This window comes from Propithecus coquereli, unplaced genomic scaffold (genome assembly GCF_000956105.1).
Source record: "Propithecus coquereli isolate 6110/MARCELLA unplaced genomic scaffold, Pcoq_1.0 Scaffold223, whole genome shotgun sequence".
Classification (NCBI taxonomy): domain Eukaryota; kingdom Metazoa; phylum Chordata; class Mammalia; order Primates; family Indriidae; genus Propithecus; species Propithecus coquereli.
The window spans coordinates 3378211-3405893 of NW_012147523.1; the positions used below are offsets into that span (position 1 = coordinate 3378211).

At 42.6% G+C, this 27683-nt stretch overlaps 1 protein-coding gene across 2 annotated transcripts in view; it reads left to right on the plus strand.

Annotated features, from left to right (window-relative positions):
* The window catches only part of COG7 (component of oligomeric golgi complex 7), a 58430-nt gene that overhangs the window by 18437 nt on the left and 12310 nt on the right, over nt 1-27683 (plus strand). For both annotated transcript variants that reach the window (XM_012644996.1, XM_012644997.1), the window contains exons 8-14: nt 3126-3253; nt 4521-4675; nt 10126-10242; nt 12252-12317; nt 17108-17294; nt 18902-19042; nt 24159-24242. In XM_012644996.1, the coding sequence (XP_012500450.1) occupies nt 3126-3253; nt 4521-4675; nt 10126-10242; nt 12252-12317; nt 17108-17294; nt 18902-19042; nt 24159-24242 (878 nt within the window). The remainder of the gene's footprint in view (nt 1-3125; nt 3254-4520; nt 4676-10125; nt 10243-12251; nt 12318-17107; nt 17295-18901; nt 19043-24158; nt 24243-27683) is intronic.

Sequence of the window (27683 nt, forward strand, 5' to 3'; positions counted from 1 at the left end):
AAAAGTATGTGTTATAAAAATTCTGATATAGAAATCTATAACATAAAATGAGTCTCCTCTAATCCTACTTGCTAGAAATAACCACTGTTAACAATTTGGTGCATGTTTCTAAAAGAACCTTATATAGTAAGCACTTTTTCCCATTGTTTATCAAATATGTTATAGATATATTTTCTAACTTTTAATTTTACCTTTAACATTTTAAAATTATTTTAATAGTTAACACATGTACATTGTACAATTCAAAATATAGAAAAGATTATGCATTAGAAAGTAAATTTAAAAAATAATTTAGATTGACTTTATAATTAACAAGAAATATGTATTCGTTATAGAAAAATCAGGAAAATACAAAGAAGGAAAAAATTGTTCTCAATCTGCCATTCAGAAATAGCATTTTGGATTATATACATGTGCAGAGTTTATGTATGAGTGTGTATTTGTGTATATACTTAAATATGTTTTTAAGAGAATATTTTGTTACCATTATCACATCCAAAAAATTTAATATTGATTCCATATTTTCATCTAATATACAGTCTGTCATTAAGACCTAATCAATATACATATATTGCATTTGCTTATCCTCTTTAATCTCTTTTCATCTAAAACAGTCATTTTACGTTTCTTTTGTCTTTCATGACATTGACATCTTTGAAGAAGACAGGGTAGTTTTCTTGTAGAATGTCTCACATTCTGGCATTATCAGGTTTTTTCCTCCTGATTAGATTTATATCAAATCTTTTTGGGGGGAAGAATACTACCCTGGTGATGATGTTTACTCCCTTTTGCATCACATCAAGAGACATATGTCCAGTTGTTGGTAATGGGTTAATCACTTAGTAAATGTATCTGTCAGATCTCTCCATTGCGAAGATACCTTTTCCTCTTTATAATTAACAAGAAACCTGTAGGGTGATGCTGTAAGCGCATAGCAATATACCACTTCCCAAGAAACATTTACCAAGGGACTTTGGCATCCATTCATAATCCTTGTCTGAATAAACTTTTAAATTGCTGATTATGAAATGATGATTTCCCAATTCTATTATTCCTTCTACATTTATTTGCTGCATTCTTTTGTAAAGATTGGATTTTCCTTTCTTTCTCTCTAATATCACTATGAACTCATGGATTCTTTTTTTAATTCAATATGTGAGGATCCATTATCTTTCATCATTCATTTTGATGTCCAAATTATTTCAGAATTACACAGTGATTGCCCCTTCAAGCTGGCTCCTGTATGTTTTTGACACATCCCTATCAGTCTTCGAGTGCTTCCTTGCTTTCTGGCACAAAATGTTCCAGGAACACCATGTACTTTCCTTTGCCTCAGATCTGGAATAAGTCATTTTCCTAGGAAGCTTGGTTTCTTCTAGTGGGAAATGGTATTTAGAAACCAAGATCTGGGCACCAGGGATGTTCAGTGTTACTGGGGCTTCATTACTTGTAGGCTCTTGTGATGGTGGACAGAGCTAGGAAATATGTATTTTTTAAAAATTGCTAGTTTATACTAATATTTCCCAATCAAATCCAACACCATAGGATATTTATCTCTTGCATACCCATTTGCATCTCCCATTTTCTTACAGTGAGAATCCTAATTCCCAACAGTGTGTGTCTTTTATATATATATATATATTTATCATATATATTAATATATATCATTAATATATCATATATAAATATATATCATATATATTAATATTGCAGTTACTTTCACAACTGCATATATTTAATTTATTCATTCAAGTTTAAATGTAGTAGTACTGGAGTGCTGCTTGTAATGCCGAGCAGAAGCAGATACAGTCCCTGCTCTCGTATAATGTATATTCCTGTGGGAGATAATCACGTGGTCACACTAATGCATGTATAATTACAAAGTGAGAAAGTACTTTGAAGAAAAGCAAATGGTTCTAAGAGTATATAAACAAAGACTGGCAGACTTGAGCCGAATGAGTATTAAGCAGTAGGAGTTAACTGGATGAGGAGGGATAGGGAAGACAGAAGGATCAGCATGTGACCACAGGGAACATGGGGCTTTTAGGAACTGGGAGAAGGCTGGGAGCTACAGGAAGAGCAAAGGAGGATGAGGCTGTAGAAGGAATAATAAAAATAGTTGGTGTTTATTGAATGCTTACCACATGCTAGACACACAGTATTTTACCTGATTTCCACAAAACCCTTGTAAAATTGATGCCATAATTATCTTTTTATAGTTGAAGGAAACAGGCATAGAAAAGTTAAGTCATTTGCACGCAGTCAGTAGAGCTTTGATAGAAGTACCATCACTCTTTAACTACCACCATCTTTCCCTTCCTGAGATCATACAATGCGGGGCTTTGTAGGTGATAGAAAAGATTTTCGACTCCAGTTAAAGAGCAGTGGAAGTTAGTAAAAAGTTACAAGTAGGGAAGTAATGTGATCAGATTTCTATTGTGGATTATTTTTCCGGCCTCAAAGGAGAAATTGGAGGGGACAAGAATGATGCGAGGAGATCAGTAAGTAGGCTGTTACATTTACCCGTTCCCTGTTGAGATTTTCTCCTAAACTTTCTAATTCAGAACAATCTTTCCATGAACATCCTTCTGTGTGCACCATATCTGTATATTTGTTGATTTTCTTTGGAATAATTCTTTGCAGTTGAATTGCTGTTTCATAGAATATGCACGTTTACATTTTTGATACAAATGAGTTTTAAATTTTTACGTGGTTGAACACAGGAATTTTTGGAATGCCTGGTGTATGGCATATCCTGTTTCGGAACACTTGAAATGGAAAATGTTCTTCCAACAGAGGCTTTTCTCTGTAGCAGATATTCTTGAACCTGACCCCGATGACACTTATCATTTGAAGGGATTCTTAACTATGATGAGTTGTGGGGATTAAGGTGTCCTTAAAAGTGTTTTAGGCAAACAGTGCACAAAGCCCAAATTTATTCAGATATTTACTGAACTGATTGTTGAAGAAGCTTCCATGAATAATAAAAGCAGATTAACAAAATGGAGTCACCTCCAAAGATAAAATGGGAAAAGTTCTAGTAGAGCACCTCTCGCCTGTTGCTTTCCAGCAATTAATTTCAGATTCTTTGTTCATTATTGTTTTTCATTTCTGATTCCCTAAAGATGAACACAACCTAGTAAAAGTCACAGAGCTGGTGGATGCTGTGTATGGGCCGTACAAACTCTACCAGCTGAAGTATGGGGACATGGAGAAGAACAACCTCCTCATCGAGATCAGCGCTGTGCCTTTGGTAATGTCACAATCCGGCCTGTCGCCGTTTAGGAAGCATTCTGTTTGCCAGGCTCTACCAAGTCTGGCAGAGGGTTGAGGGTGGGATCGGGTATGCAAAAAAGCAGGCTTTATGTGCTTATGGTCTCTTGCAGTCCAAATTAAAATGGGGCCACAGATATGCTACCAATTTTCTATTTAAAATCCTCAATAAATATTTACTAAAATGCGAGGCTTACATCTTTTGGAGATAAGTCGATTATCTCCCTGATTTAGTAATTTCTTATTAAGGTGTTGTTTTGTTTAAGGAAGATATGCAAATGGGCACAGGAGCTTAGCATTCATGGTCAATGCTATAGGTGCAGGTTCACTGTGTGGACATCAGGGTTGAAATCAAGGCCATTTCCATTGCAGATATTTGGTTTTTAAGTCATAAAGTTGTCTAGCATGAGGTGAGCTGACATTTAAGAATTGAGCTGACATTTAAGAATTGATCTCACAGTAGTTCAGATCTCCTGCCTCTTGCCATTTTCCTGTTTTCTAGGGATGTACCTAGAAGTCTGTTACGCTTCAGTTACATTCTTGCCCCTGAAGGAAGCATTTTCCTTTTCCTACATTCTTTTAGGGTGTCTGATACGGAGAACTTGAATCCTACCTTGAGAGCCAGAGGGAGAGATGCCATCTATTTTTTTTTTTTTTTTTGAGACAGGTCTCGCTCTGTCTCCCTGGCTAGAGTGCTGTGTCATCATCGTAGCTCACAGCAACCTCCGACTCCTGGGCTCAAACGATTCTCCTGCCTCAGCCTCCCGAGTAGCTGGGACTACAGGCGCATGCCAGAACACCTGGCCGATTTTTCTATTTGGTATAGAAATGGGGTCTCGCTCTTGCTCAGGCTGGTCTTGAGTTCCTGGCCTCAAGTGATCCTCCCACCCTGACCTCCCAAAGTGCTAGTATTACAGGGGTGAGCCACCACACCCGGCCTGAGATGCCATCTTAATAATCACAGAAAAATAAGAAAGAAATGAAAAATACTAGAACAAACTACACATTTGATCATGCTTTTTTGCCAGGAGTTAGTTAATTTCTGTGATCTCACTGACCACCTACACTGTTCTCCCCTGGCTCAATCTCTAAAAGATCTGTTACAATTTGGGACTATATTTCTGATATCCCTATTAAGTGATTTTACCACAGATGAGAGGGCTTAGAAGTTTCCCTTTATCCTAATGTTGTCTATTCAGATAGTCTCGAGTCTGATGCGCTTCTGTTTGTCTGTATTTGCTGACCAGGAGCATGGGGAAGTGATTGACTGTGTGCAGGAGCTGAGCCACTCTGTGAAAAAGCTGTTTGGTCTGGCATCTGCAGCTGTTGACAGATGTGCCAGATTCACCAATGGCCTGGGAACCTGTGGCCTGCTGGAAGCTCTGAAATCCCTTTTTGCCAAGTAAGGCCGGGGGGTCTGGAGACAGGGCTGGCCACATTGGAGGAAAGTATCTGTCCCAATTAAAAATGCATATATTACATGTTCCTGGTCTGAATCCTGTAGAAACACTTGCACCTGAGCCCAAGAAGATGTTCTTAAGGATGTTCATTGCAGCATTGTTTATATTAGTGGAACATTTCAAGAAACCTAAATGTCCATCCATTAGGCAATGGCTGCAGTAGTTAAAGTATGTTTAAAAACAACCTTAAACAAATTAAATTTAACAAAGTTTATTTTAGCAAGTAAAAGGTTCTAGAACTGGGCTGCATTCCGGACGAAAGATGGTTCAAAATGCCCCCACCTTCGACCTGGTGAGCTCTATTTATAACCAGGAAACAGGAAATGACATACAAAGATTACCTGATTGGTGCAGTTTGGTGTTGCCCTATTTGGGCATAATTTGGCAGCTTTTAGCCTGGAATTGGCTAAGGGTTTGGCTGCTATGATTGGCTAAGACTTAATTGGTTACAAGGGTATCCTCTTAGGTTAAGTTACAACTTGTTTACACATCAAGCTAGAGTACAGTTCACTATGTATGGAGGTTGCTTTGGGCCAAACTTTATCATCCAAGTACGGAGACATGTTTAGGCCAATTTAACTCAATTTAACAAGTATTAATCACATCTATACATATCAGCATGGATAGATCTCAAAAATATATTGTTGAGTGGAAAAAAAAGCAAGTTGCAGAATAATATAGGGTATACTCATTTTATAAATGAGGAAGTTAAAAAAATAGGGTATATTTTCTATAGTAGGATTAAGCAAACTTTTTCTGCAAAAGGCCAAATAGTAAGTACTTTAGGCTTTGTGGGCCTTATGGTCTCTTTTGCAATGGACACTTTTGTAGCACTCTGCCTTTGTAGCATGAAAACAGCCATAGACAAAACATAAACAAATGAGCGTGGCTGTGTTCCAATAAAACTTTATTTACAAAAAAACCTAGGAATGTCAACCCCTGTTCTGGGTCTTTTCTTATGCTTTAAGATGCATTATATATTCCTACAGAATGGCAGGGGTCAAACTACAACTCATAAGTTAAATCTGGCCTGCCAGAGAAGTTTTGCTGTGGGATGGTGGTATAGGAAGATACAGGGTCTTTTATATTATAGGAGATGCTAGATCTTATTTGTTAGCTGATAGGAATAGTCCAGTAAGCAGAGAGAGAATATAGGAAGGAAAAGTTAGATAATTGAAGGAATTAAGTCCTTGTGTAACCAAGACGGGAGAAATGTTTTTCACTCATTCAATTTAATTGAAAATAAAAATTTCAATTTAATTGTAAATAAAGTTTTATTTTTCACAGCTATGCCCATTCACTTATCTATGCCTGTAACTCCTTCCTATGATGAAGGCAGAGTTGAGTAGTTGGGACAGAAACCTTGTGGCTCAAAAAGCCAAAAATATTTACTATCTGGACCTTAACAGAAAAAGTTTGCTAAACACTGATGTGGAAGGTTAGGTAATAAACTCAAAACATCGATTGTCCTTGGGGAGCTGGAGAAGAACTAGGGTGGTAGTTCATAGGGATTTAGCTTTATTCGTTATTTTTTATTTTTATTTTTATTTTTTTTTTGAGACAGGATCTCACTCTATTACCCAGGCTAGAGTGCAGTAGCCCGATCATAGCTCACTATAACATCCAACTCCAAGACTCAAGCGATCCTCCTGGCTCAGCCTCCTGAATAGCTAGGACTACAGGCACGTACCATCACAACGGCTAAATTTTAAATTTTTTTGTAGAGATAGGGTCTCAAACTCCTGGCCTAAAGCAATCCTCCCGTCTCAGCCTCCCAAAGTGCGGGGATTATAGGTGTGAGTCACCATGCCTGGCCATTTTTTTGATTCTTTAAAAAGGAGCATAAATTCATGTATTTCTTATGTAATTAAAAATATGAAATGAAAAAGCAATGTAAACAGCATACTAAGTAAAAGAATCCAGTCACAAAAGACTGGCTTCACATGTTATGATTCCATGTATATGAAATGTCCAGAGAAGACAAATCTATAGAGTAGAAAATAGATTAGTGCTTGCCCAGGGCTGGGGAAATTTGGAAGAGTTGGGGGATGAAAGAAAGGAAGGAAGGAAAGAAGGGAGGGAAGGAGGGAGAGAGGAAGGGAAGGAGGGAGAGAGGAAGGGAAGGAGGGAGGAAGGGAAACCAAAGTTAAATTTTGTCAGAAAGAAGAAAAAGAAAGCAGTATAAGTCTGAATTCTCTGACCTATGTAATTGACGTGTAAGGGCTCACAGAGGGAGGTTGATTATTTTCTCCAGTTTCTAGCATATAGACAAATACAGTCTTATGCTCTCCAAGAGACCTTCCATTGGTAGTTTGTTCCAGAATGAACTTTCCTGAGTCTCAGGAACTTCCATTTATTGAACTGAATGCTGTTTTGCTGTAGTAAATTTAGGGAGCTCTTGTTGATGCGGCAATACTGAACATCCCCCTGTGAAGTCTGCCCTTGGACCCAGCACTCTGCATCACTGCCATGGGCAGTCAGCACCTCCCAGGGAAGCTGCGGTGTAGACATTCGGGGTGCCCTGCTCACAGACAGATGTGACCAGATGAGTCCAGCTGTGTGCCCCTAGAAAGAGAAGCATCAGCAACAAGTTTAATCAGATAAAGTTTTACCTCTTTTTCTTTCTGCCAGCAACCAGGATTTTGTGGATGGAAAATTATTTTTTGAGATCCATAATTTTTTCTTAGGAAATAACAAAAATAATGCTTTTAGAAATAATTCACAAAAATACAAAATGATATAAGAAAGTGAAAGTCTTCTTCCCTTCCTGCCTCCTTTAGTCCTCCTCAGAAGTAAAAAGTTTTCAACATTTTGCTTTTAGTCTTCTAATTCTTCCCTCTAAACTTTAAAGATTTTTTTGTTTATTAACTTTAAATATCATCTCTTGAGTTTTCACTATGAGAAGTGAGGACTTAAGCTTTCGAAAGTAAGGGCTACTCCTCACTTCCCCCCTGCTTCTCTGAGCTCATTATATTAAATAGTTTTTTTTGTTTTTTTTTTTTTTGAGACAGAGTCTCACTCTGTTGCCCGGGCTAGAGTGCCGTGGTGTCAGCCTAGCTCACAGCAACCTCAAACTCCTGGGCTCAAGCAATCCTTCTGCCTCAGCCTCCCGAGCAGCTGGGACTACAGGCATGCGCCACCATGCCCAGCTAATTTTTTCTATATATTTTTAATTGTCTGATTAATTTCTTTCTATTTTTGGTAGAGACGGGGTCTCGCTCTTGCTCAGGCTGGTTTCAAACTCCTGAGCTCAAACAATCCGCCCGCGTCGGCCTCCCGGAGTGCTAGGATTACAGGCATGAGCCACCACGCCCGGCCTGTATTAAATAGTTTTATTTTTAGTTCTTCTGTTGGTTATTTTGATTATTTTGTTTTTGAAAATAATACATATCTGTATTAAACATTCAAACTGTACAAAAGGCTACCTGGTGAAACCAGGCCACTTTCTCTGGAAGGGAAGATTTTGACATTACCAAAATAGCTAATGTTGATAAAATTAGTCAAGGAAATTAGGTCGAAGTTAACTTGAGCAGGGTTCAAATGGGACATTGTTCAGTGGTGAGGAGGAGTTGGGGAAGGGCATCAGAGTGGCAGGGATGGAGAGGATGGGGCACGCAGGGGAGGCAGGAGTAGACTGCCCTACCTTGAATTCGGGTGCAACATAGAAAACAGCAGCCAACAAGGTGGTTCAAGAAGGAGGGGTGTGAAGGCCGTGATGGGTGCGTGGGCTCTGGAGTTGGACCAGCCTGGGCTTAGATCCTGGCCAACTTATTAGCTGAGACCTTGGGCAGGTCAGGGTTCCTCTTTGAGTCCTGATGTCATCTTTTCTCTGAGTAAATTGATGATAATAATATCTCCTTTCCATAGAGGTTGTGAGTATTAACCGAAAGCATGTCATGAAAGCCCCTAACACAGCGACTCTCACTTGAAAACGTGTATTGTGAGAGACAATTGGAGGGTTTGAGGACAAAAATGGTGTGAGAAAAGCTACACTTCCTTCTGAGATTTCATAATAAACCCATTTAGAATTCTGGACTGAGGGACAGAGAACTATAAAAAGCATTTGCATATAGCTGTGCCTGTTGCTCAACAAAACTCCCCCTCCCCAAATGTGCTGCTGCTGCTCACCGTGGGGGCTCTGTCAAAGCTTAGCAGAGGGTGTGGATTGGCCCTATTCTTCTTACACATATTTGTCATAGTTGCAGAGTGGTAACAGTTGTTTCACCTCCCACAGGTAAAGCACAATTATGTCCCTTAACATTCCCCTGTCAATTTGTCCTTGAGGCCCATCCCTCTTCCCTTTAAGGACTAATAACCCTAGAAAGCTGTCCCCTGTCTTGGTGCAAAGGCAAGATGCTGCCCGTGGGATTTTGGTTTCTGCAGCTTTCTGCTTTAAAGATGGAACGTCTTTGAAAAGGAGCAGCAACGTCATTTGCAGTTAGTGGAGTGGTCTGAAGCAGTTTCTTCCACCTGGTTCTTTGCATGGCCTTTCTTTCCACTATACAGACTGACTTTTCAGGGCTGTGCTCTGGGCCATCATGTTCCATTTTCTTCACCTGGAGCTTTGGTTTGGGAAGGGAGAGAGGCAGGGCTTCTTGTGCTACACACCGATGTCACAGGTTCCTTGGCTTCCAGAGGACATGACTCCACCCTTCATCCTCCTCACCCTCCCTCCCAGGGACACACATTTATTTGTTCATGTTCCAAGAACTCTACGCCCTTAGAAACAAAACCACCCCACAGCAGCTTTCATTATCTGCTTTTCAGAGAACTTTGGTGTACTTTATTTGTTTAATTTTATCATCACAACTACTCGGTGAGGCAATACAGAGACATTATTAAGTCTGTTTTAAAGGCCCAGAGACACTGAGGTCCTTGCCCAAGGCTGCAGTGCAAGTCTTTCATTCATTCAGGAGCTATTTCCAGGTGTCTCCTTTATGCCTAGCTCTATGCTAGTTCCTGGGAATGTAATTATGAGCTACAGAGGACAATCCCTGTTCCCGCAATGCTTAAAGTCTAGCAATAGCAATAAACATTAAGCAAGTTATTTAGTTACAGTGTGTGAGGTGCTATGAAGGAAAAGTACGTGTGTACAGCCAGAGCAAATAGCAGTCTGTGAGGGAGGGTCTTCTGGCTTGCAGTCTACTTTCGTGCTCCCTTCCCCTTTAGCATCTCTCTTGAAGCTGCTCCGCCAGGTGATAAAGGTGATCTTGCCACATAGAGAAGACTTTTTTGTGGTCAGAGACTCATAGGTAGTCTCACCCCTCGGTGGGAGCCTCTAAAGATGTTCTCAAGGTCATTAGCAATTTGTCTAGAGCTGTAGAATTCCAGGTATCTTTAGAGTTGGGGAGTTGATGATGACGCCCTTGTCATGTTTTCCCTCTCCCTGTAGGTATGTGTCTGATTTCACCAATACTCTCCAGTCAATACGAAAGAAATGCAGACTTGACGACATTCCTCCCAATTCCCTTTTTCAAGAAGATTGGACGGCTTTTCAGAACTCCATTAGGTAAAGTGGGGGTTGTAATTTAAGCTTGTGCCTAATGTAATAAGAATAAACGTGCATCATCTAGTATATAAAAATGATAAATGTGTTTGCAAGGGGTTTATTTTTTTTTCTTTCACTGCCTTTTTAAAAGCAAATAAATACTCTAGACTCTAAAAAAAAAAAAAAAAAGCCAATAAACAAAAACCCAACCAAGAAAAAGACCCCTCTAGCTCTTAAAATATTTTTAAAAAGTTTTTTATCAATGCCTCATCTCCTTTAATGATTCACATTTTTTAATATTTGGTGGAAGATTTTTTTCCCCCTTAGCCTATAGCTTTTATAGACCTAAAATAACTTAAAGCTTATATTTTAGAAAATGCACAGCTGATTGGATCCTGTTTCTGGATCTAAGAACCATGGTAGTAAATGGTAAAGCAATGTTATTTGGCCTAGAAAGGGCCGTATAAGAGTTCAGTGAAAGGCACTGAAGTGACCTCTCAAGTGGTTGTTGGTGGCCAGATTCTGGGATAGCTCGTGTGACCTGTGGGCCACTAGGTAGACACACTGTTGGCCTAAGCCCTAAGGCCTGGTGGGAGTATGATCAGCAGTGGCTGAGAAGGTTTGGCCTTTGACATGTCTAGCCCAAAAGTGCAGTCTGCTGGCCTGTGGCCAGATCTAACCTTTGGACATGTTTTGTTTGATCATAGCAGTTTTTAAAAAATTAGATTAGTTACCACCATTTAAAAACTAGATTTAACATGATCCAGAATTCTAATGTCACTTGCAAAATTAGGAGCTCTGGCAGTACTGGGCCTGCATTGTCACCGTCATCCCCTGGGGCTGGCAGCTGGGTCTTGCTCAGCTGAGACTAGGGCATGTGTTTTCTGTTGTGCTGTGGTTCTCCCCTCTCCCACATGGTCTCACAACTACAGGGTTAGGCTGAGATAAAAAGCAAGCTAGAAGTTTCCTTTCCTTAAAACCATTCTTCATGGATATACATTCCAAAGAGAGAAGCTGCTCTTCACCTTGCCCACGTCACCCGCTTACATGTCTTACCTGACCCCCAGCCTAGGTGATATGTGCAGAGTGCCCACGACACATGTAGTCCTCAGTGGTGGCCCATGCTGGAGCGGATCCAGACACCCCGCCAAGGGCTGTCAGGGTAGATCCAGGATCATTTTGGATTATTGCCTCATGGGGTGTGTTCTGGACTTTTCTTTTTTTGATGAAATTTAATGCTCTAGATACTAACTGCATCCCTTATAATATGTGTTACACTGGAAAATATTATGTACAGGTTTGTTCTGTGGCACCTGAGGGGAGTGGAATATTTTACTTTCTCATAAACCTTTCTTATGATGGAATGCCTAGATACCCTGGTGATGATAGGCACCTTTAGAGAAAGTTAAAAGTTAACTAGACTTAAGATGTTTTTAATCCTTGGATTTGTCCAGACATTATGAGTTTGGTGTTGAAGGACTCCGTGGCTGGAGCTTGGGGCCTGGCATAAAATTACTTGAAAATTAAAGGATCACTGAATGCAGATATGATGATCGTTCAGGCTTACCTCTGAGAAACAAATGGATTAATCTTTATCTGCCTTTCATGTGATCAGAGAGAGAGAGAGACTTCTAGTATCAAAACAGTTTTCTGTGTCTTGCAAATAGCAGACATCTAACAAATATTAAGTAATACATTTCGATTTTCAAATTTAAATAAAAAGTATTTCTACTCCATTTTCTCAAGAACAAAGCACAGTATTTTGGAAATGTCAACTATTTGAGGTGGTGATGGATAGAATTGTGATTCATAGCAGAGAGGCCAGTGACTTGGAGATTATTAGAGGGGACCAGCATTTACCTGTTACATTAATTACTAATTAATGAAACATTTCAGTTTGGCCATCAGATGGTTAACTGTTTTCCCAGAGCCCAGCACCACCAAAAGGAATGAATAGTTAGAATTTTTATGAATGAGAACAATGTTTGTCCAGCATTTGAAATACTTGAAGTGCTTTTTGTTTTGTTTAGGATAATAGCCACCTGTGGAGAGCTCTTGCGGCAGTGTGGGGACTTTGAGCAGCAGCTAGCAAACAGGTAGGAGAGAGATGTCATTGTTGTCTGGTTCCTGGGGTTCCTGGTTGGGAGGAGCTTGGTCTAGAACATAGTATAGCAAGAACAACATATGGTCAAATCTGAAAGCGGCAGGACTCAGGACTGACTGTACCCAGATACGAGGTGTCATTATTGTCATCATTAAACATTTATTGAGCACCTAAACAGGGCAAGCCTCTGTCTTGCTTGGCAGTGGTCACATGATTTTGGTTAGATATGGTGGTTTCAGCCTTAATGAGGAAATAGTACATGTTGTCTCCAAATTATGAATGGGCTGGGTTCCGACTGCTTGTTTGTAAGTCAATTGTTGGGACTCAAAATAAATTTCCCCATAGAAACAGTGTTACAGGTGGTGGTTAAGTCCCTGGAGCCAGCCCGCAGAATGAGGATTAACGCAGACAGCCTGTCTTCTGGGTTCTGCAGCAGAATTCTGTGCTGCCGAAGGGCCATGTATCAAAGGGGAATTTCTGGGGTCTGCCCTAGAAAAGTTTGTTCTACCCTCTTCCTCTCTTCCAATACCTTCCAGGGCTTTTACGTTGCCTTGAAGCATCCCCATCAGACTGTTTTTCCCCTCAAAGGGCTCTAGCTTCCCAAATTTCCTTCTTTCTTTCAGGTAAATCTCACTTTCTCTTGGTACAGCTGTCTCTGTTCTTTAGGAGTTAAAGGGAAGAAGTCTGTTTCTTACAGTCGTTTGTTGGACCAGCAGTCCCTTAACCTCCTTCCAGGATGATTCTTTATTGCCCTAATGTAATCTGTGGGCAATGGAATTTTGGGGAGTGGTACAAAGTGAGATGAAAGCTGAGGCCCAATGGGAACTGGGTGGAAGGTGGGGGTGAGTGGGGCCGGGTGGGAGGTGGGGGTGAGTGGGCTGGGTGGGAGGTGGGAACGAGTTGCCGAGGAAGGTCAGACTAGCCTCGGATTCTGCACGCTGTTGGCTCTTTCTTCATCTCATGACTCTGTCTTCCTTCATTTCCGAGACCGTGGACTGTCTTCAAGTCCATGGTCTTTTGTGATGGTTCTTACTGTGGGGAAATTATTGCGGCAGGGTAGAATCGGTGCAGCTGTTGCTGTTCCTAACTCCCAAACACCCAGCACAGAAATTCTGTGACTTTATGGAGTGAATAAAACCAAAGCACCACAGGCATCCAGTGGAATGTGTGTAAATAATATAGATGAAGTGAACAGCACACTCCCTAGCAGGTGCATGCAGTGAGAGGAGCATGTGGTGGAGGGGTGAGGAGGTCCCGGTTAGTCACAGGGGACTCCCAAGAAGAGGTGAAAATTTAGCACTTAGGTATTTAAAAGAAATACGGGTAGCTTATTATTTTCTTAATTACAGTAGTTGTTCATTGCAAAAAAATCAAAACAGTTCACAAGTATACAAAATAAAAACTAAAAATCTACTCACTCTAAAAATCCTTCTTTCCAGAAAAAAACATTAATAGTTTCCCCCTCCCCGACTCTTTAGCATTTATTAAGCACTGACATTAAGGACTTTATGTGAATTAACTCATTAATCCTCCCAGTGGCTGAAGAGGTAGGTACTCTTCTTATCCCTGTTCTACAGATAGGGCAACATTGAGGCGTAGACTTTGGCATAGGTAATAGCTTTTTAGGTAAAAAGAAATCATTTATGGAAAAGCTGTGTCTGAGAGGCAGTGATTTGAACTTTGACATCCCTGAGTCATTGGAGTGTGAGCCACCCCCATACTGCCCTTTCTCACGGATCAGTGTCTGCCCGTAGACTTGTGTTTCTCTCTGTGTATATCAGATGCCTTTCCATAACAGGACACACACATCTTCCCTAATCTTTTAATGAAGGCAAATATTACACTCCAAAGGGTAAGGAAGGATCTGGTTAGGAGGATGAATGGGGACATGATAAATAAAGGATGAACCTCCGGAACTGCATTTTGCAGCCTAGAGAGGCCAAAAACGTGGCCGAGCTTTGGTGTGAGACAAGAGCAGCCTGGGTGTCTTCAAGGGAGCCTTTGAAAGAGATGATGTCATCCTGGAAGTGCTGGGCCAGGAAAGGGAAAGTTGCCATCTGTGTTGTCCTGGAGGCTGTATAGCACATGTGTGGCAGCTGCCTGTAAAGCTTATCTTATCTCTCCATCAATCTCACCTGCAGAACCCAGACTCCAACCAAGGACCACTCCCCACCAGCTGGTGGGCAGCAGAAGCAATAGCTCAGAACACTCTACACTGCTTCAGCGACAAGATCGACATTGGCTACTGTGCTCTTAAGATTACCTCTTTGTAGAAAGGGATCATTTTGCGATTTATGGGCTGAGTAAAGGAGGGCTGGGTTGAAATCTCACCTGAGAGATTTCTCTTGTCCTGGGCAACTTGGGCAAAATGTAGGGAGATTGCTGTGGCTACTCTGTACTTTCCTAGTACCCACTGTTTACTTTAGGAACAGCGGTATTTTCACCAGGATAAGGTCTTGGTGGGACAGTTTCATGAGACAGTCAGTTTTGTGAATCCAAGATAAATTCTCACGTTTCCATGGCTGAGGAGTCAGCCTGGCATGAAAAGGAAATAAATTGAGAAAATAGGGGGAATTGTAATGCTCCTTCCTCTGTGCACACTTAGTGCATGGTCCTGGCACAGCAACAAGCATGCTGGTGCATGTTGGACTTCCCTATTAATCTCTGAGCTTCTCCAGGGCAAGGACTGTGTTTAATTGCTTGATATCCCCAAGTGATGAGAAAACATTTCTTTGATGAATGAAGAAATCAAGTATTCATTTCAGTAAGGTTTAGTTCACAGGACTAGTAAATGCAAATACTGTAATAGGAGATCAGATGCTAATGACCACACCGTCTAGATGCCATTAGTACCTTGGGGTTGGAGTTGTTTGTATTTATTCTGACATTTTGAACTACATGCTTTACTACTGAAAACATTTCCAATGTATCTAGTTTTCTTCACCTTGGATGGCAGGTGGGTACAGTGAGGTCAGTTTCCTCCAAGCTGCCTGAGACTGAAACACATATTGCAGTAAACCTGCAAAGAAGAGCTGACTCCCCAGAGGGCAAACCCAGGTCATCTGTCATTCAGCGGTTATTGAGCCACCTGCCTTGTGCCTGGTACTGTGCTAGGTGCTAGGAATTCAGAGGCAAAGAACACTCTGTTTTATCCTCACCGTCTAGTGGGAGAGAAATGAGACAGCACGTGATAAATGCATAGCAGAGGCAAGAGGCTGATGGGAGCAGAGGACTGAGTGCCTAGTGGCATCAGGAAAGGCTTGGCAGAGGGGAAGCCTTGGGGACCAGTCTTGGAAGAAGGAGGATTTCCCCCGGCCACAGGGGAGGGGAGAGCATTTCAGAGAGAGGGAGCATGTGAGCAAGACATGCAAGTGTGGAAAGCCTGGTGTGTGGAGTGAGGTTGGTGGGCAGTTGGATGAGTAGTAGGGACGTTTGTAAGGATTTGAGGGCTTCAGCCATAGAGGGACCTGGGTGCCATGTCTAGGCGTTCTTAGTTTTATTCTAGGGAACTGAGGTATCTTCCAGAAAAAGACAAAATCAGATTTGCCTTTTGGAAAGATCATTCTACTAACCTTTAGGAGGACACATTAAGTGGAACATGGCAGGACTAGAGGAAGGGAAGCTCCAGCTGGGAGGCTGCTGCCCTCCAGACAAGAACTAGTGAAGACCAGAAGGAAGTCAGGCAGTGGCAGGGACTGGTTACAGCTTGGCAGACGACAGGCCCAATCAAAATTACTGGTAGGCTCAAGCAACAGGAAAAACTAGACCTTAATAGCAGAGCCAGGGAGCCGTTTGTGTTGGCAATGGTTCCTGAAGGTCTTATCCCCAGGATTTATTTGCAAGTACAGGCATTCCTCAACAAACTCAGGGGATCTGTTTTTGAAAAAATTGGGTGCGACCTAAAAACTGCCATGTCCAAAGTAATTTTTTCATGAGAAATTACAGTAAAGGAGTCATCAGGGGATTAGCCCCACTGGGATATATTACTTTTCTCCTGGTTACATCTGTTCTGTTCGTATAATTCTGGACACATTGAAGTATGTGGATGAATGGTAAAGTTGGGCTAAGGAAAAACAGAGTAGAGGATTTTCAGCATCAAGGGAAGACCATTCTTTTTAGAGGTGGAGCTTCACCTTCCCCAGCAGTGCTAGAGATTGATGATCAATAGAACCTCCTCTAGGCATTTTATTTTTCCTTGGAAGAAACTGGAAACTACTAGCTTCTCAATTGAGCCCTCTTTAGCACCTAAACCACAAAAGTAAACTTCACAGTGGTGATGAGCACAAACAGCACACAAGGTCAGCATGTGGGACAGGTGAGTCCCGTGGGTACAGAGCTGATGTCACTGTTCTCCAGGGACCAGCCAGCCTGCCACCCTGCCCAGCGGTCTCTGTGATGGTGGTGCTGGTGGTTCACTATGGCATTTGACTGTCCCACACCGTACTGCTCATATAGTAAGAAAGGTCTACATAGAAAGCGCACAGTGTTCCAGATTGTAGTCAACTGAGAACTGCCCTGTGTAGGCTCTCTGTCATATTAGGGGGATGACATATTCTGGTGGCATGAGTGTTAAGTAGTTTTTACACATGCTTTTTATTGTGCACCTGAGGTCCAGCTCACCCCTAAAGGATGAAGGATGTCTTCATTTCCTTACAAACTGGACCTTAATTCAATCTGCCTCATGAGGATATCCTGGAATTTAGTAAGGAGCAATCTAACTGCTCCAAGAAGACAGTTCCATACAAATAGCTCGGGGCATAATGGTCGTCACTTTCATTACAGGATTTTGTCCACAGCTGGGAAGTATCTGCCTGACCCCTGCGGCCCTTGGAGCCTGGCCAGTTTTCAGGATAGTATCTTGACAGACAAAAAGAGCTCTGCCAAGAACCCATGGCAAGAATATAATTACCTCCAGAAAGATAACCCTGCTGAATATGCCAAGTTAATGGAAATACTTTATACCCTCAAGGTATGAGACCAGACTGATGGCATTCTTGCAAATGAAAGCTTTCCCCTTGTCACCTACCCTCTCCTCTCCGGGACCCAGACTTTCTGGCTTTGTATGTGGGCCCTGGGCTGTGGCATGACCTGTGGCCACTTCTCTGTGTCATTTATGTTGGGGTTTTAAGGAGCTAATAAACTAAACCAGGTTGAAACCCACTGAGACATGGATGTAGGAGTGGGATAGATGGATCTTTACTACTGATAAAAGCCAGTTTAGAGAATGTGACTTTAGATCTACGGCCAGAGGGGCTTGCTGTACGTCACTCCAGAGTTAAACTTGTCAACCGGATGGGCAGAGCTGGACAGCCCCTGGACCCCATGCGGGGTTAGCTCCCTTTTGTTCAGTGGCAGAGAGGGAACCAGATGCGTACTGCTTGCTGGCAAGCAGAACCCATAAAAGAGGACCCCAACTCAGTAGTCAGAGAAGGCACTCCTCTTCTCCAAGGGAGGAACCAGGGGTGGGGAGTCCCCAGGAGCCTGCTCTAGTGCAAGTTCCTCCCCATGGAAACACGAGAACTTGGGGATAGGTGTTTCCTCTTGATTTTTTTCTTTCAACTCTTGGTTTGTCTTAGTTTGACTTTGAGCTTTGGGCCCCTTGGGGTCCAGGGACAGGAAAACTTCCCAACAAATGGGATAAGCCGCACAGCTCCTTGGGAATGACCTCCAGGGTTGTAAGAAAGCCATGGGCATCCTTTCTAGAACCATCTCGCTTCCTTCCTTATTTGGCTTGAACTCACTCTGTTGGTGATAGGCAGAGGAGACAATGCTATTCCAGCAGCAGCAAATGCAATCTCAAATTATCTAGGGCCTAGAGCTCTGGGAGTGAACCACACAGGGTGTCTGGACATGTTTGAGGTTTCAGTGTTACCCTCCCAGGTCTCCCCTTCTCTCTGCACCCTGACCCACCAACTGGCTGCACTGAGCTTGACCAACACACTCCTTACAGCAATTCTGTAAACTCATTCATCTGTGCTTCTGTGATTAAGTTAAAGCAACTCTGTTTATCTTTATTGCTAATCTGATTTATGTCTGTTGTAATCAGTTCATTTATAATAGCAAAACTAAGGTTACATTTTCCATCTCTGTATTTTCTCAGGCTGTTTGAAATTCCTTGGGACTCACATAGGTTGTACGTACTCCGGCTTTCAGTCAAGTATAACTGACCTGACCTCCCTGGGAATCACCATTCTTTTGTTTATACCTGAAGCTTCTGATCTTTTTCCCCCTCCTCCTCTGTCCCTGAGGGATGGTCACAGGTTAATTTTTCCTAGACTGCCAATCCATGAGCTCATGTTAGCTTAAATGCATCAGCATCACCTGGGAAAGTGAGTTAAAAATGTTGATTCCTGGGTTCCAACCCCGATGGACTCAGATTTAGTAGTTCTGGGGTGGAGCTTGTGAATCTGTAATTCAGCACGTTTCCCCTGGGGGTACAGTCAGGTTTGGGAACCCCTATTGCATAGAATCCCCCTCACTATTTTTTTCTTAGTGATTTTTCAAAATGTTTAACTAGCTAATACCTTGGTTGGATTTAGGGCCTAACAAACTGCCTTTTGCATTTTCTTGTCTCAGGAAAAAGGGTCAAGTAATCACAACCTGCTGTCTTCGCCTCGGGCAGCCCTGACTCGGCTTAACCAGCAGGCGCACCAGCTGGCCTTCGATTCCGTGTTCCTGCGCATCAGACAGCAGCTGTTACTCATTTCCAAGATGGACGTGAGTTTCCCACTGACCGCAGTGATTTCCACCCTGGGTCCTGCCTTCTGCTCAAGCATATTGAGTGTAGGCTTAACCCCCCCTGCCCCAAGAGATCCAACTTTAACTCTCCTGGGCCAGAAAGAGTCAACTCATTGCTTAGCATGAATTTCTTATCTTAATTGTCGTTACTTTGATACTTTATTTATAGGCTGTTTCTTAGGATTATTAAAATTGGTCGATTAACTTTCCCCATTTGGAACATAGCTCAGCCTTCTCAGGGAGAAGTCAGGGAGATAATATGTGCTGCTGCGTAGGTTAGACCAGGTCAGAAGTGCTAATTGTCTTTGGAGATTGAATTGTTTTCATGCCACATGAAACGTTTCTGGAGACTTGATTCTGGAACTTAGGAGAGCACCTTATCAGAATTAATCTTCGTTTTTGAGGAGGCTTTAGAGGGTTCTGCTACTTTCTTTCCTTGATACTTTTCTATGTGCCTGTTTCTGGAGTCATCTCACCTTCCTTGCCTTGCACCCTCTTCTCTTCTCTGCTGCTTGTCTTGATTTCTTTTTCAAGGTGTTGCCTCTCAGTCATATTTTCTCTACTTGCTGTCTTTCCCCTGGTTCACATCTTGCCACCTGCCTTTTGGATTACCGGGTGGGACAGCGCTTACTGACTGCTCAAGTCCATGTGGATCCCAGTTATGGACCTTTAATAACCAGAGATCCTTTTAGGAAACAACAGGAACTCGTATGGCATAATTACAAGTTCTTTGCTTTCTGCTACCCTCTAGAAAGCCTGCGAGGCTAGAAGTCCAAAGGCTGGAAGTCCAGGGCCGCTGCATGGCATTGGTCAGGTCTCATCCCCTCTCTGGGTCTCAGGATTTCCACCCATAAAATGATTCTGTTTAACTACATGATTTTGAGGTTCTTTCTATCCCTGACATTCTGTGATTTTCACTATTTATGATTTCTCCGTGCAAAATGCCATGAGATCTGCTCCAATCAGATTTTGCATTTTTAGCATGGAGGGGGAGGGTAAAACTGAAGTAGAAATGATGTGGATGAACCACAGCTGTGCCATGGGAAGTAGTGAGTCCTGGGCCCCACCCATACACAATCTCGGTGCGTTGCATGACTGAGGTCATTCATTCCTCTGTGAGCCTCTGTTTTCTCATCTTTATGATGGGGATACAATAATTCTCATCATATATGTTGGTGAGGACTAAATGTGATTTTTTATGTGATAAAATTTAGCATAGCACTGGCCATAGGGCGAATGCTTAATAAGCAGTAGTTTTCTTCCTTTCTGTGATTCTCATTTTTTAAGAGGCATGACTTACTTGGTTTTTTAAAAATAAAAATTATATATTTGTTTCCAGAAACTCAAGCAAGACAGGAAAGTACAAGGAAAAAATATAATGAATCCCTTCAAGATCCCACCATCTAGAAATAATCAGCGTAAGCATTTGGTGTCCAGCAATCCAGACATCTCTTCATTCCCACTCATAGACCTGTTCAAGGCTGAATGGGCATCTATAGACAGACAGATCCATAGGAAGGAGTGGGATTATACTACACATGCTATTTTTTTTTAAATGTGTACAATATAATTATATTTGAAATTAACTGGAAAAAGGGAAACTAAATGAAACGAAAGGAATTGTTGAATTCGAGGTAATTGTTTCTTCTTCTCAGAAGACATTAGTTCCCAGATCTCTCCAAGGTTAAGAAGGAGAGATTATGAAAACTGTTAAGAGATTGGAGTCATATTGGAGTCGTTGCCTTTTGTTAATCACGTTTCCCTTTTAGAGAGATTGATACTGATTCACCTGCTCTGGAAGGTGAGAGGATTAGCATTCCTCATACCTCTCATCTCCCCTCCCCAACTCCAGATTTGATTGCTGTATTATTTTTATTTCATCAAAACTTAAGATACTGCCCTTCTGTTCTGAAACCTTGCCTCTCCCAGTTATTTAGTCTTAGCTCTGCATTTAAACAGGCTGAGTGCTTCCCACCTGTCCTCTTTCCTCTACTTCTGCATTCCAGAGTTCATTATTATGATTCGGGTTTGGTCACTCGGCTCTCACCTTCTCACTCGGGCTTTACCACAGTACTGCAGGCCCTTGGGAATGGACATGGGCGGCTCTGGAGATTAGGAAGCTTCTCCGAGGCTGCAGCACACAAGGCAAAGGCAAACACTCTGGCCTTAAGGATTTGAAAATTAAACCCTGGTCATTAAATGTTTGTTTTCAACATTGGCTGGTAAATTGTCTTGCTCTTTTATATTACAAGCCTATAAACCAACACTGTATTCAATTTCAGAATAGATTATTGAAGTTTACCTATTTTACCTGGTGACAGATGAAGGACATTGTAAGTAAATTTTGAATTAAAAAATAATCTACAGGATTTCCCTATTGCCTTCTTCAAGTGCACTCCTCTGCCTGCTTCTTTTTTTTTTTTTTCGAGACAGAGTCTCACTTAGTCACCCCAGATAGAGTGCAGTGGCATCATCATAGCTCACTGCAACCTCAAACTCCTGGACTCAAGCGATCCTCCTGCCTCAGCCTCCCAAGTAGCTGGGACTACAGGCATGCGCCACCATGCCCGGCTAATTTTTTCTATTTTTAGTAGAGATGGGGTCTTGCTCTTGCTCAGGCTGGTCTTGAACTCCTGACCTCAAGTGAGCCTTCCTTCTTGGCCTCCCAGAATGCTAGGATTACAGGCGTGAGCCACCGCGCCCAGCCCTCGGCCTGCTTCTTAAGCCCCTCCTCATTCAAGCTTCTGTGTCTCGCCCCTCTTCTAAACTTCTTTTCCATGATCATATTCTGACATCGCTCCCCCACCTCCTCTCCGAAGCCTTTCCCAGGGCCTCCGGTCCACGGTGCTTGTCCTCAGATGGATTGCAGTGACACTGGTCTTTGCTCCATGTATCAGTCCTTGCTCCTGGTCTCCTGGGAGCCACTGCTCTTCCCACCACCTCGCTTTCCTGCCTCCCGCCACCTCGGCCCCCTGCTGTGCCCCTCTTTGCCCACAAACCACCAGGGGTTCTCATTTCTCCCTTTTCTGTGTGTCTCCCACCTGTTTCCATGGCCACCACCCTAGTTCAGGTTCTCATCAGCTCTGATCTGTTTTTGAGCTTTTCATCCACCTCTCCCATGCCCTGAGTCCTCCTCAGGGCCACTACACTCATCTTCATAAAGCATCACTCTCATTTTGTCCCTCTCCATTCACAACCCTCCCCTGGCTCCCCAGGGCTAGTCTGATAGTCTGTTTTTAAAACTTTCTTACAGACATTTTCAAACATATGCAAAAGTAGAAAGAAGAGTACAAAGAACTCTATGCTCATCACCCTGCTTCAATGATTACCAAGTCCTGGCCATCCTATTTCATATATACTCCCTTATCTAAAATATAAGGACTCTAAAAATAATCATGATACCATAATCATCCCTAAAAAAGTAAAAGAAAAATAATTCCTTAATATCATCAATCAGTGTTCAAATTTCCAGTTGTTTTATAAATGTCATAGTTTATTTTAACAGTTTAAATCAGGATCCAGGATTTATTGGGACATGTCTTTTTTGAACTATAGATTTCCCATTCATCTCTCTCTTTTTTTTCCCCTTGCAATTTATTTGTTGAAGGTAAAGCCTTTGCTTAGCTTGGAGTTCGGAGCTATGCATTCTCCCTCCAGCCTTATTTCTGCCTCTGTGCACCACGTACATCCTGTGGCCACCCCTCTCTAATCACTCTGAGCGCTTGCTCCTCTAAACTCTTATTGTATAAAACCTTGCATCTGACACAGAACTCTAGAAGTGGAACGCTGGGCCTCCATGTGTGCATTGGAGGAAGAAGGGAGGGGAGAGAGCAGGATGGAAAGTGTGGGGCTATGCAGAGTGGGAGTATGCCAGAGGGTCTTGCTTCCCCAAGTAGCTTCTGGAGAGCAAGGGCCACGTCTTACATTTCTTTGAATCTTCTCTACAAAGCCTAGCATGAAACACTGTATGTTGTGGTACTTGGTAAATATGGATGGTCAGCGTATTCCTTCTCAGTATGTTGGGAGTTAGCTGGAGAAAAAGTAGGATATTTTAAAGTGAAAGAGAATTCTCAAGCTCTTTGTGCTTCTATGGGGGTCAAGAACAAAGAGTCTAGAAAGCTGTAGGGGCAGGGCGGTGGGGTTGGGGGAAGAAAACTCATCTATAGCATGAGACTGAATGGAGTCGGTGCTAGAGAGCGTGGAGAGGCCTGCTGAGACTTAGCTGGGCAGGAAGCCCAGGGGTGGACATGGTCATTCCATTCCCGGAATGCTACTTAAAGGATCAGGCAACCGGATCGGGCATCAGGTGGCTGCAGACAGCAGCTACAGCACGACCTCAGGAGTCACTCCCAGAGTTCAGCCAGAAAGGGCCTTGTTTTGCCAAGCTGGGTTTAGGGTGGCTCAGGTTGGAATTAAGAAACTAGATTTCTGTGTGAAGGTGTGCCACACTCAAGACTGTAAGCACATGCATGCAGGTAATTTACCTGACTCTGTACAGCAATACTGAACACTTTTCCACTTTAAATGTCAAGAAACACGTGTTGGTGCTGAGGTTCTCCTCAGACAGAGGGATCACAAGGAGGACAAAGGAGCAGCTGTGGGGGTCTAGAGGCTCCATCCCAGGATAAAGGATTGACATGAGGTCTCTGGAAGACCAGGGGGACCCCTGTTCTCTTCAGAGTGCTAAAGGCCCAAGAATTAGTGAGGCTGCCTGTGTCCAGCACCTTCTTACTTGGTGGCCCCACCACGTAGAGAAACTCAGACAGGAAAATATCTGACTGTCTCCGATCACATTCTCAGCGAGATGAACAAAGGGATTGGTTTCCACCCCAAAGTTCAGCTGAGAAGGTGGCAGTTCCTGTTTTGTAGATCTGCAGGAACGCAGAGAGAGAGAAACCATGACTTTCTCTATGGTGGGCTTCAAGATAAAGAATTAGAGAAGTCCCCGGCCTGCTGAGGGGTGGTAGTCCCAAAGGTCAGCTCCGACCAAAGCACTGCCTGTGGGGAAGGCCCCATCCTTCGTGTATTTTCACAGGGTGCTTGCCTGGCTGCCTGGTTGCTAGGGTGTTGATTGCTCCTCTCCTTCCTCCCCTAGAGCTGGAACACGGCCGGCATTGGAGAAACCCTCACGGACGACCTGCCCGCCTTTAGTCTTACCCCTCTTGAGTACATCAGCAACGTAAGAGCTTCTGTGTGCTTCTGTGGGTGGTCGAGCATTTCAGACCTCACTTTGTCTTTTAATCCTGGCCCTTCTAGGTAAGGTAGTTGTTTCGCCATCACTGCTGTCCAGACCTCTGCTGCCGGGGCGTCTGCGTCCAGATCCTGGACCATAAGGAAATGCAATAGAGCCACATGGCCATGTCAGACCCTGACACATTCTCACCTCTTTCCCACCTCTCCCAGCGTGACACGTGGCCAGTACCTCACAGCATCAGAGCTGACAGTCCAATAGGAAATTCTGAATTAGGAAGTCAGGCAGCAGGTGGCCAAATTCCTCTCTGTGACTCTTCAGAACAGCAGTGTTCTGAATTTAAATTCAGCAAACTTTTAGTGAGCACCTATAATGTGCTCAGGGTGTATGCTGAATGCATTCATGTTTAACTTCACAGCAACAAACAAGTTTCTCTCACTCTCTCTTTTTTTTTTAAAGAAACAGGGTCTCACTCTGTCACCCAGGCTGGAGCACAGTGGCACAATCATAGCTCACTGCAGCCTTGAACTCCTGGGCTCAAGCAATACTCACCTCAGCCTCCCGAGTAGCTGGACTACAGGGATGTACCACCATACCCAGCTAATTTTTCTTATTCTTTGTAGTGATAGGGTCTTACTATGCTGCCCAGGCTGGTCTTGAACTCCTGGCCTCAAGTGATCCTCCCACCTTGGCCTCCCAAAGTACTGGGATTACAGGCATGAGCCATCACCCTCAGCCAAACCTCTTAAGAAGAATTGTGGTTACAGAGGCTTAATATTAAATGAGAACAGAGTAAACCCTGCAGGGGAAGCAGGGACACTTGGAGTCCTTTTCCCCTTCCCCTTTCACCCCTGGGAACTGATAGTCACCCAGACATCTGCACACGGCCTTTGTTTCCATTCCTTCCTGCATTCTAGCTCTGTTGCTCTTAAATGTTATCATGCACAAGAAATACTATGTAGGACTGATACACCCCTAACAACACATACCTCACACTGTGGGAGATTTGGGGGATTTTCAAGGTGATTTCTGCTTTATGCTCTCACCTTAAAATCCAACCCCTATGTAAGTTGTGAGTCTACTGTAATAGATATAAAGGGATTTTATTCCATTTGTTTATTTATTTTTAAAAGTGTCTCTTGCTTTTCTTTATTTTTAATTTTCACTTATTTTTTTATTCAATAGATTTGAGAGATACAAGTGGTTTTTTGTTGTTTTGGTTTTTTTTACATAGATAAATTGTACAGTGATAAAGCCAGGGCTTTTAGTGTACCTGTCTCCCAAGGAATTTTAAAAGTAACTGTTGTACAGTTGGAAGAAGTGCGAGGCAGCCCCACGGGCAAGCAGTGAGGAGGCTGGCACTCTGCTCTCTGTTCATTTGGAGCAGCGTCGAGTCTGAAATGGAAGTCATTTCCCTTCTGTTTCCCAGGGCACTACCCAATATCTTGTACCGATGAAACTCTTAAGATATGGGTTGATCTTCACAGCCAGTGGGAATAATTTTATCTTTAGAATCCAGACGACATGCATTACAACACAAATTGATTCAGAAAACGATGTTGCCGGAAGGGAACTGAGAGGCTACTGAGTTGATTTTAAGGTTGAAGAAACTGAGGGGTAGAGAAGTGAGGAGGGCTGGGAGGAGATTCCAGGTCAGGGCCACTTCCTACCTGCTGTGACCCTCCTGATTGTAGGGATCATCGTACCTGGAGGCTGATGAGGACCTGACCTCAGGAAAGGAACATTTACTGAACATGCGCTATGTGTGTGGACAGTGCCAACCTTTGGCTGGTGTTGTGAGACACTGCCTGGGCCAGATCATGTCCGTGAGACCAGAGCAGTCGCCCTCCTGCACAGGCAAACACCAAGGCCCTGGGCAGTGGGCGTGGGGCTGGGAAGAAGCAGCCATTTTCCTGCGGCTGCTCCGTTAGAAAACCAGGTGCTTTCCGTGCACAGCACACAGTGTTAATCTCACCACAGCCCTTTGAAGTAAGTTTGAGGTCATCCTCATTTCAGTGATGGTGAAATCAAAGTCCTGACAGATTAAGTCGCCCAAGTTCTCACAGTGTTAGAGCCAGGAGTCCAACTCAAGTCTGGCCACAAAACTTGTCACTTTTCTCAAGTCACTGCCTTAACCCAAATAGAATATCAAGAAATGTTATCGAATATGGGAGAATAGTAGGCAAATACCCACAGCTGTGATGGTAAGCATCCCTTTCCTCACTGATTTCCAAAGAATAAACCTAGGCAAGACTCCTGAGAGAAACCTGGAGCCGTGGAATCCATATAGGAACCACAGCAGGCCCTACAGTCTCAGGCCAATTGGCCAAAGTCAGAAATGTCAGATTATTGCAATTTTGTGCCTAAATGACACTTTGTCTTGTTGGTGAGTGCCCTCATCCACACAGAACCATGTGAGCATTATATAGGGATTAAATATGAAAAAGTGCTTTGAAAATGTAAAAACAACGTATATACAAGGTATTAGAATGACAGTGCTTTATTCTAGTAAAACTGGGGTCTGTGGATTGAGCCAAAAGGTTATGGCGGCAGATGAAAGATGTACCAAACATAGGAATATGCCTTGGTTCTTTGTATATAGTAGATGTTCGGCAACAGCTTGTTGAGTGAAATTAGAATGAAGAAATTCCAACACCAAAAATCAGCATCCTTGTCTTTCCCCAATGTTGGAGAAAAATGATGAATTTATTGCCATTTTCAAGCTAAAAATGCACAGTACAGTGGTGGCTGTTATTAGTGACGTAAGTGGCCACTTGCCTGATTCAAATGAAAGATTGTACAGAGTAAATGAAAGGAAAAAAATGCTGATTTAATTTATTTTACTTCTGTGTACCTCTTTAGAGGGAAACCGAACTAATAATATTTTTGTTAGCATAATGGGCTGTTGGATGTTTAGACTTAGTACAGCCAGACCACATTAAATGTTTAGACACAAAGATGTAATCATCCTATAGTTCTCTGGGCTGGATAGATTTTGGAGTCTGTGTGTACCTCTGGACGCCACAATTTGAAAGGGACCTGCCATCATGTAAGTGTGCATGAGGCCAGATTGAGAAGATCTTCCTTTGAGAGTCCTGACTTTTAGCTTGTAGAATTAAGTATTAATGAAATGAATGTTATGGAATGAATATGTAGCCAAAAAAAAAAAAAAAAAGACAACAATGGGCTCAAAGATTTTTTTAAAAAATAATGTCGCAACCTGAAAATCAACCTAATTTTGAAACAAAACATATACTTACCTTAAAACACAAAACAATTATGAGTTTTAATAGAAATAGGTCTCTAAAATACACCCATGATGACGTCACATGTACGTCTGACAAATACATGACAAATACTGTATTAATTGTGGGATTGTCCTAAACGTCTTTTTACCCTACCTTTTGCAATTAATTCCCCACGAGCCAA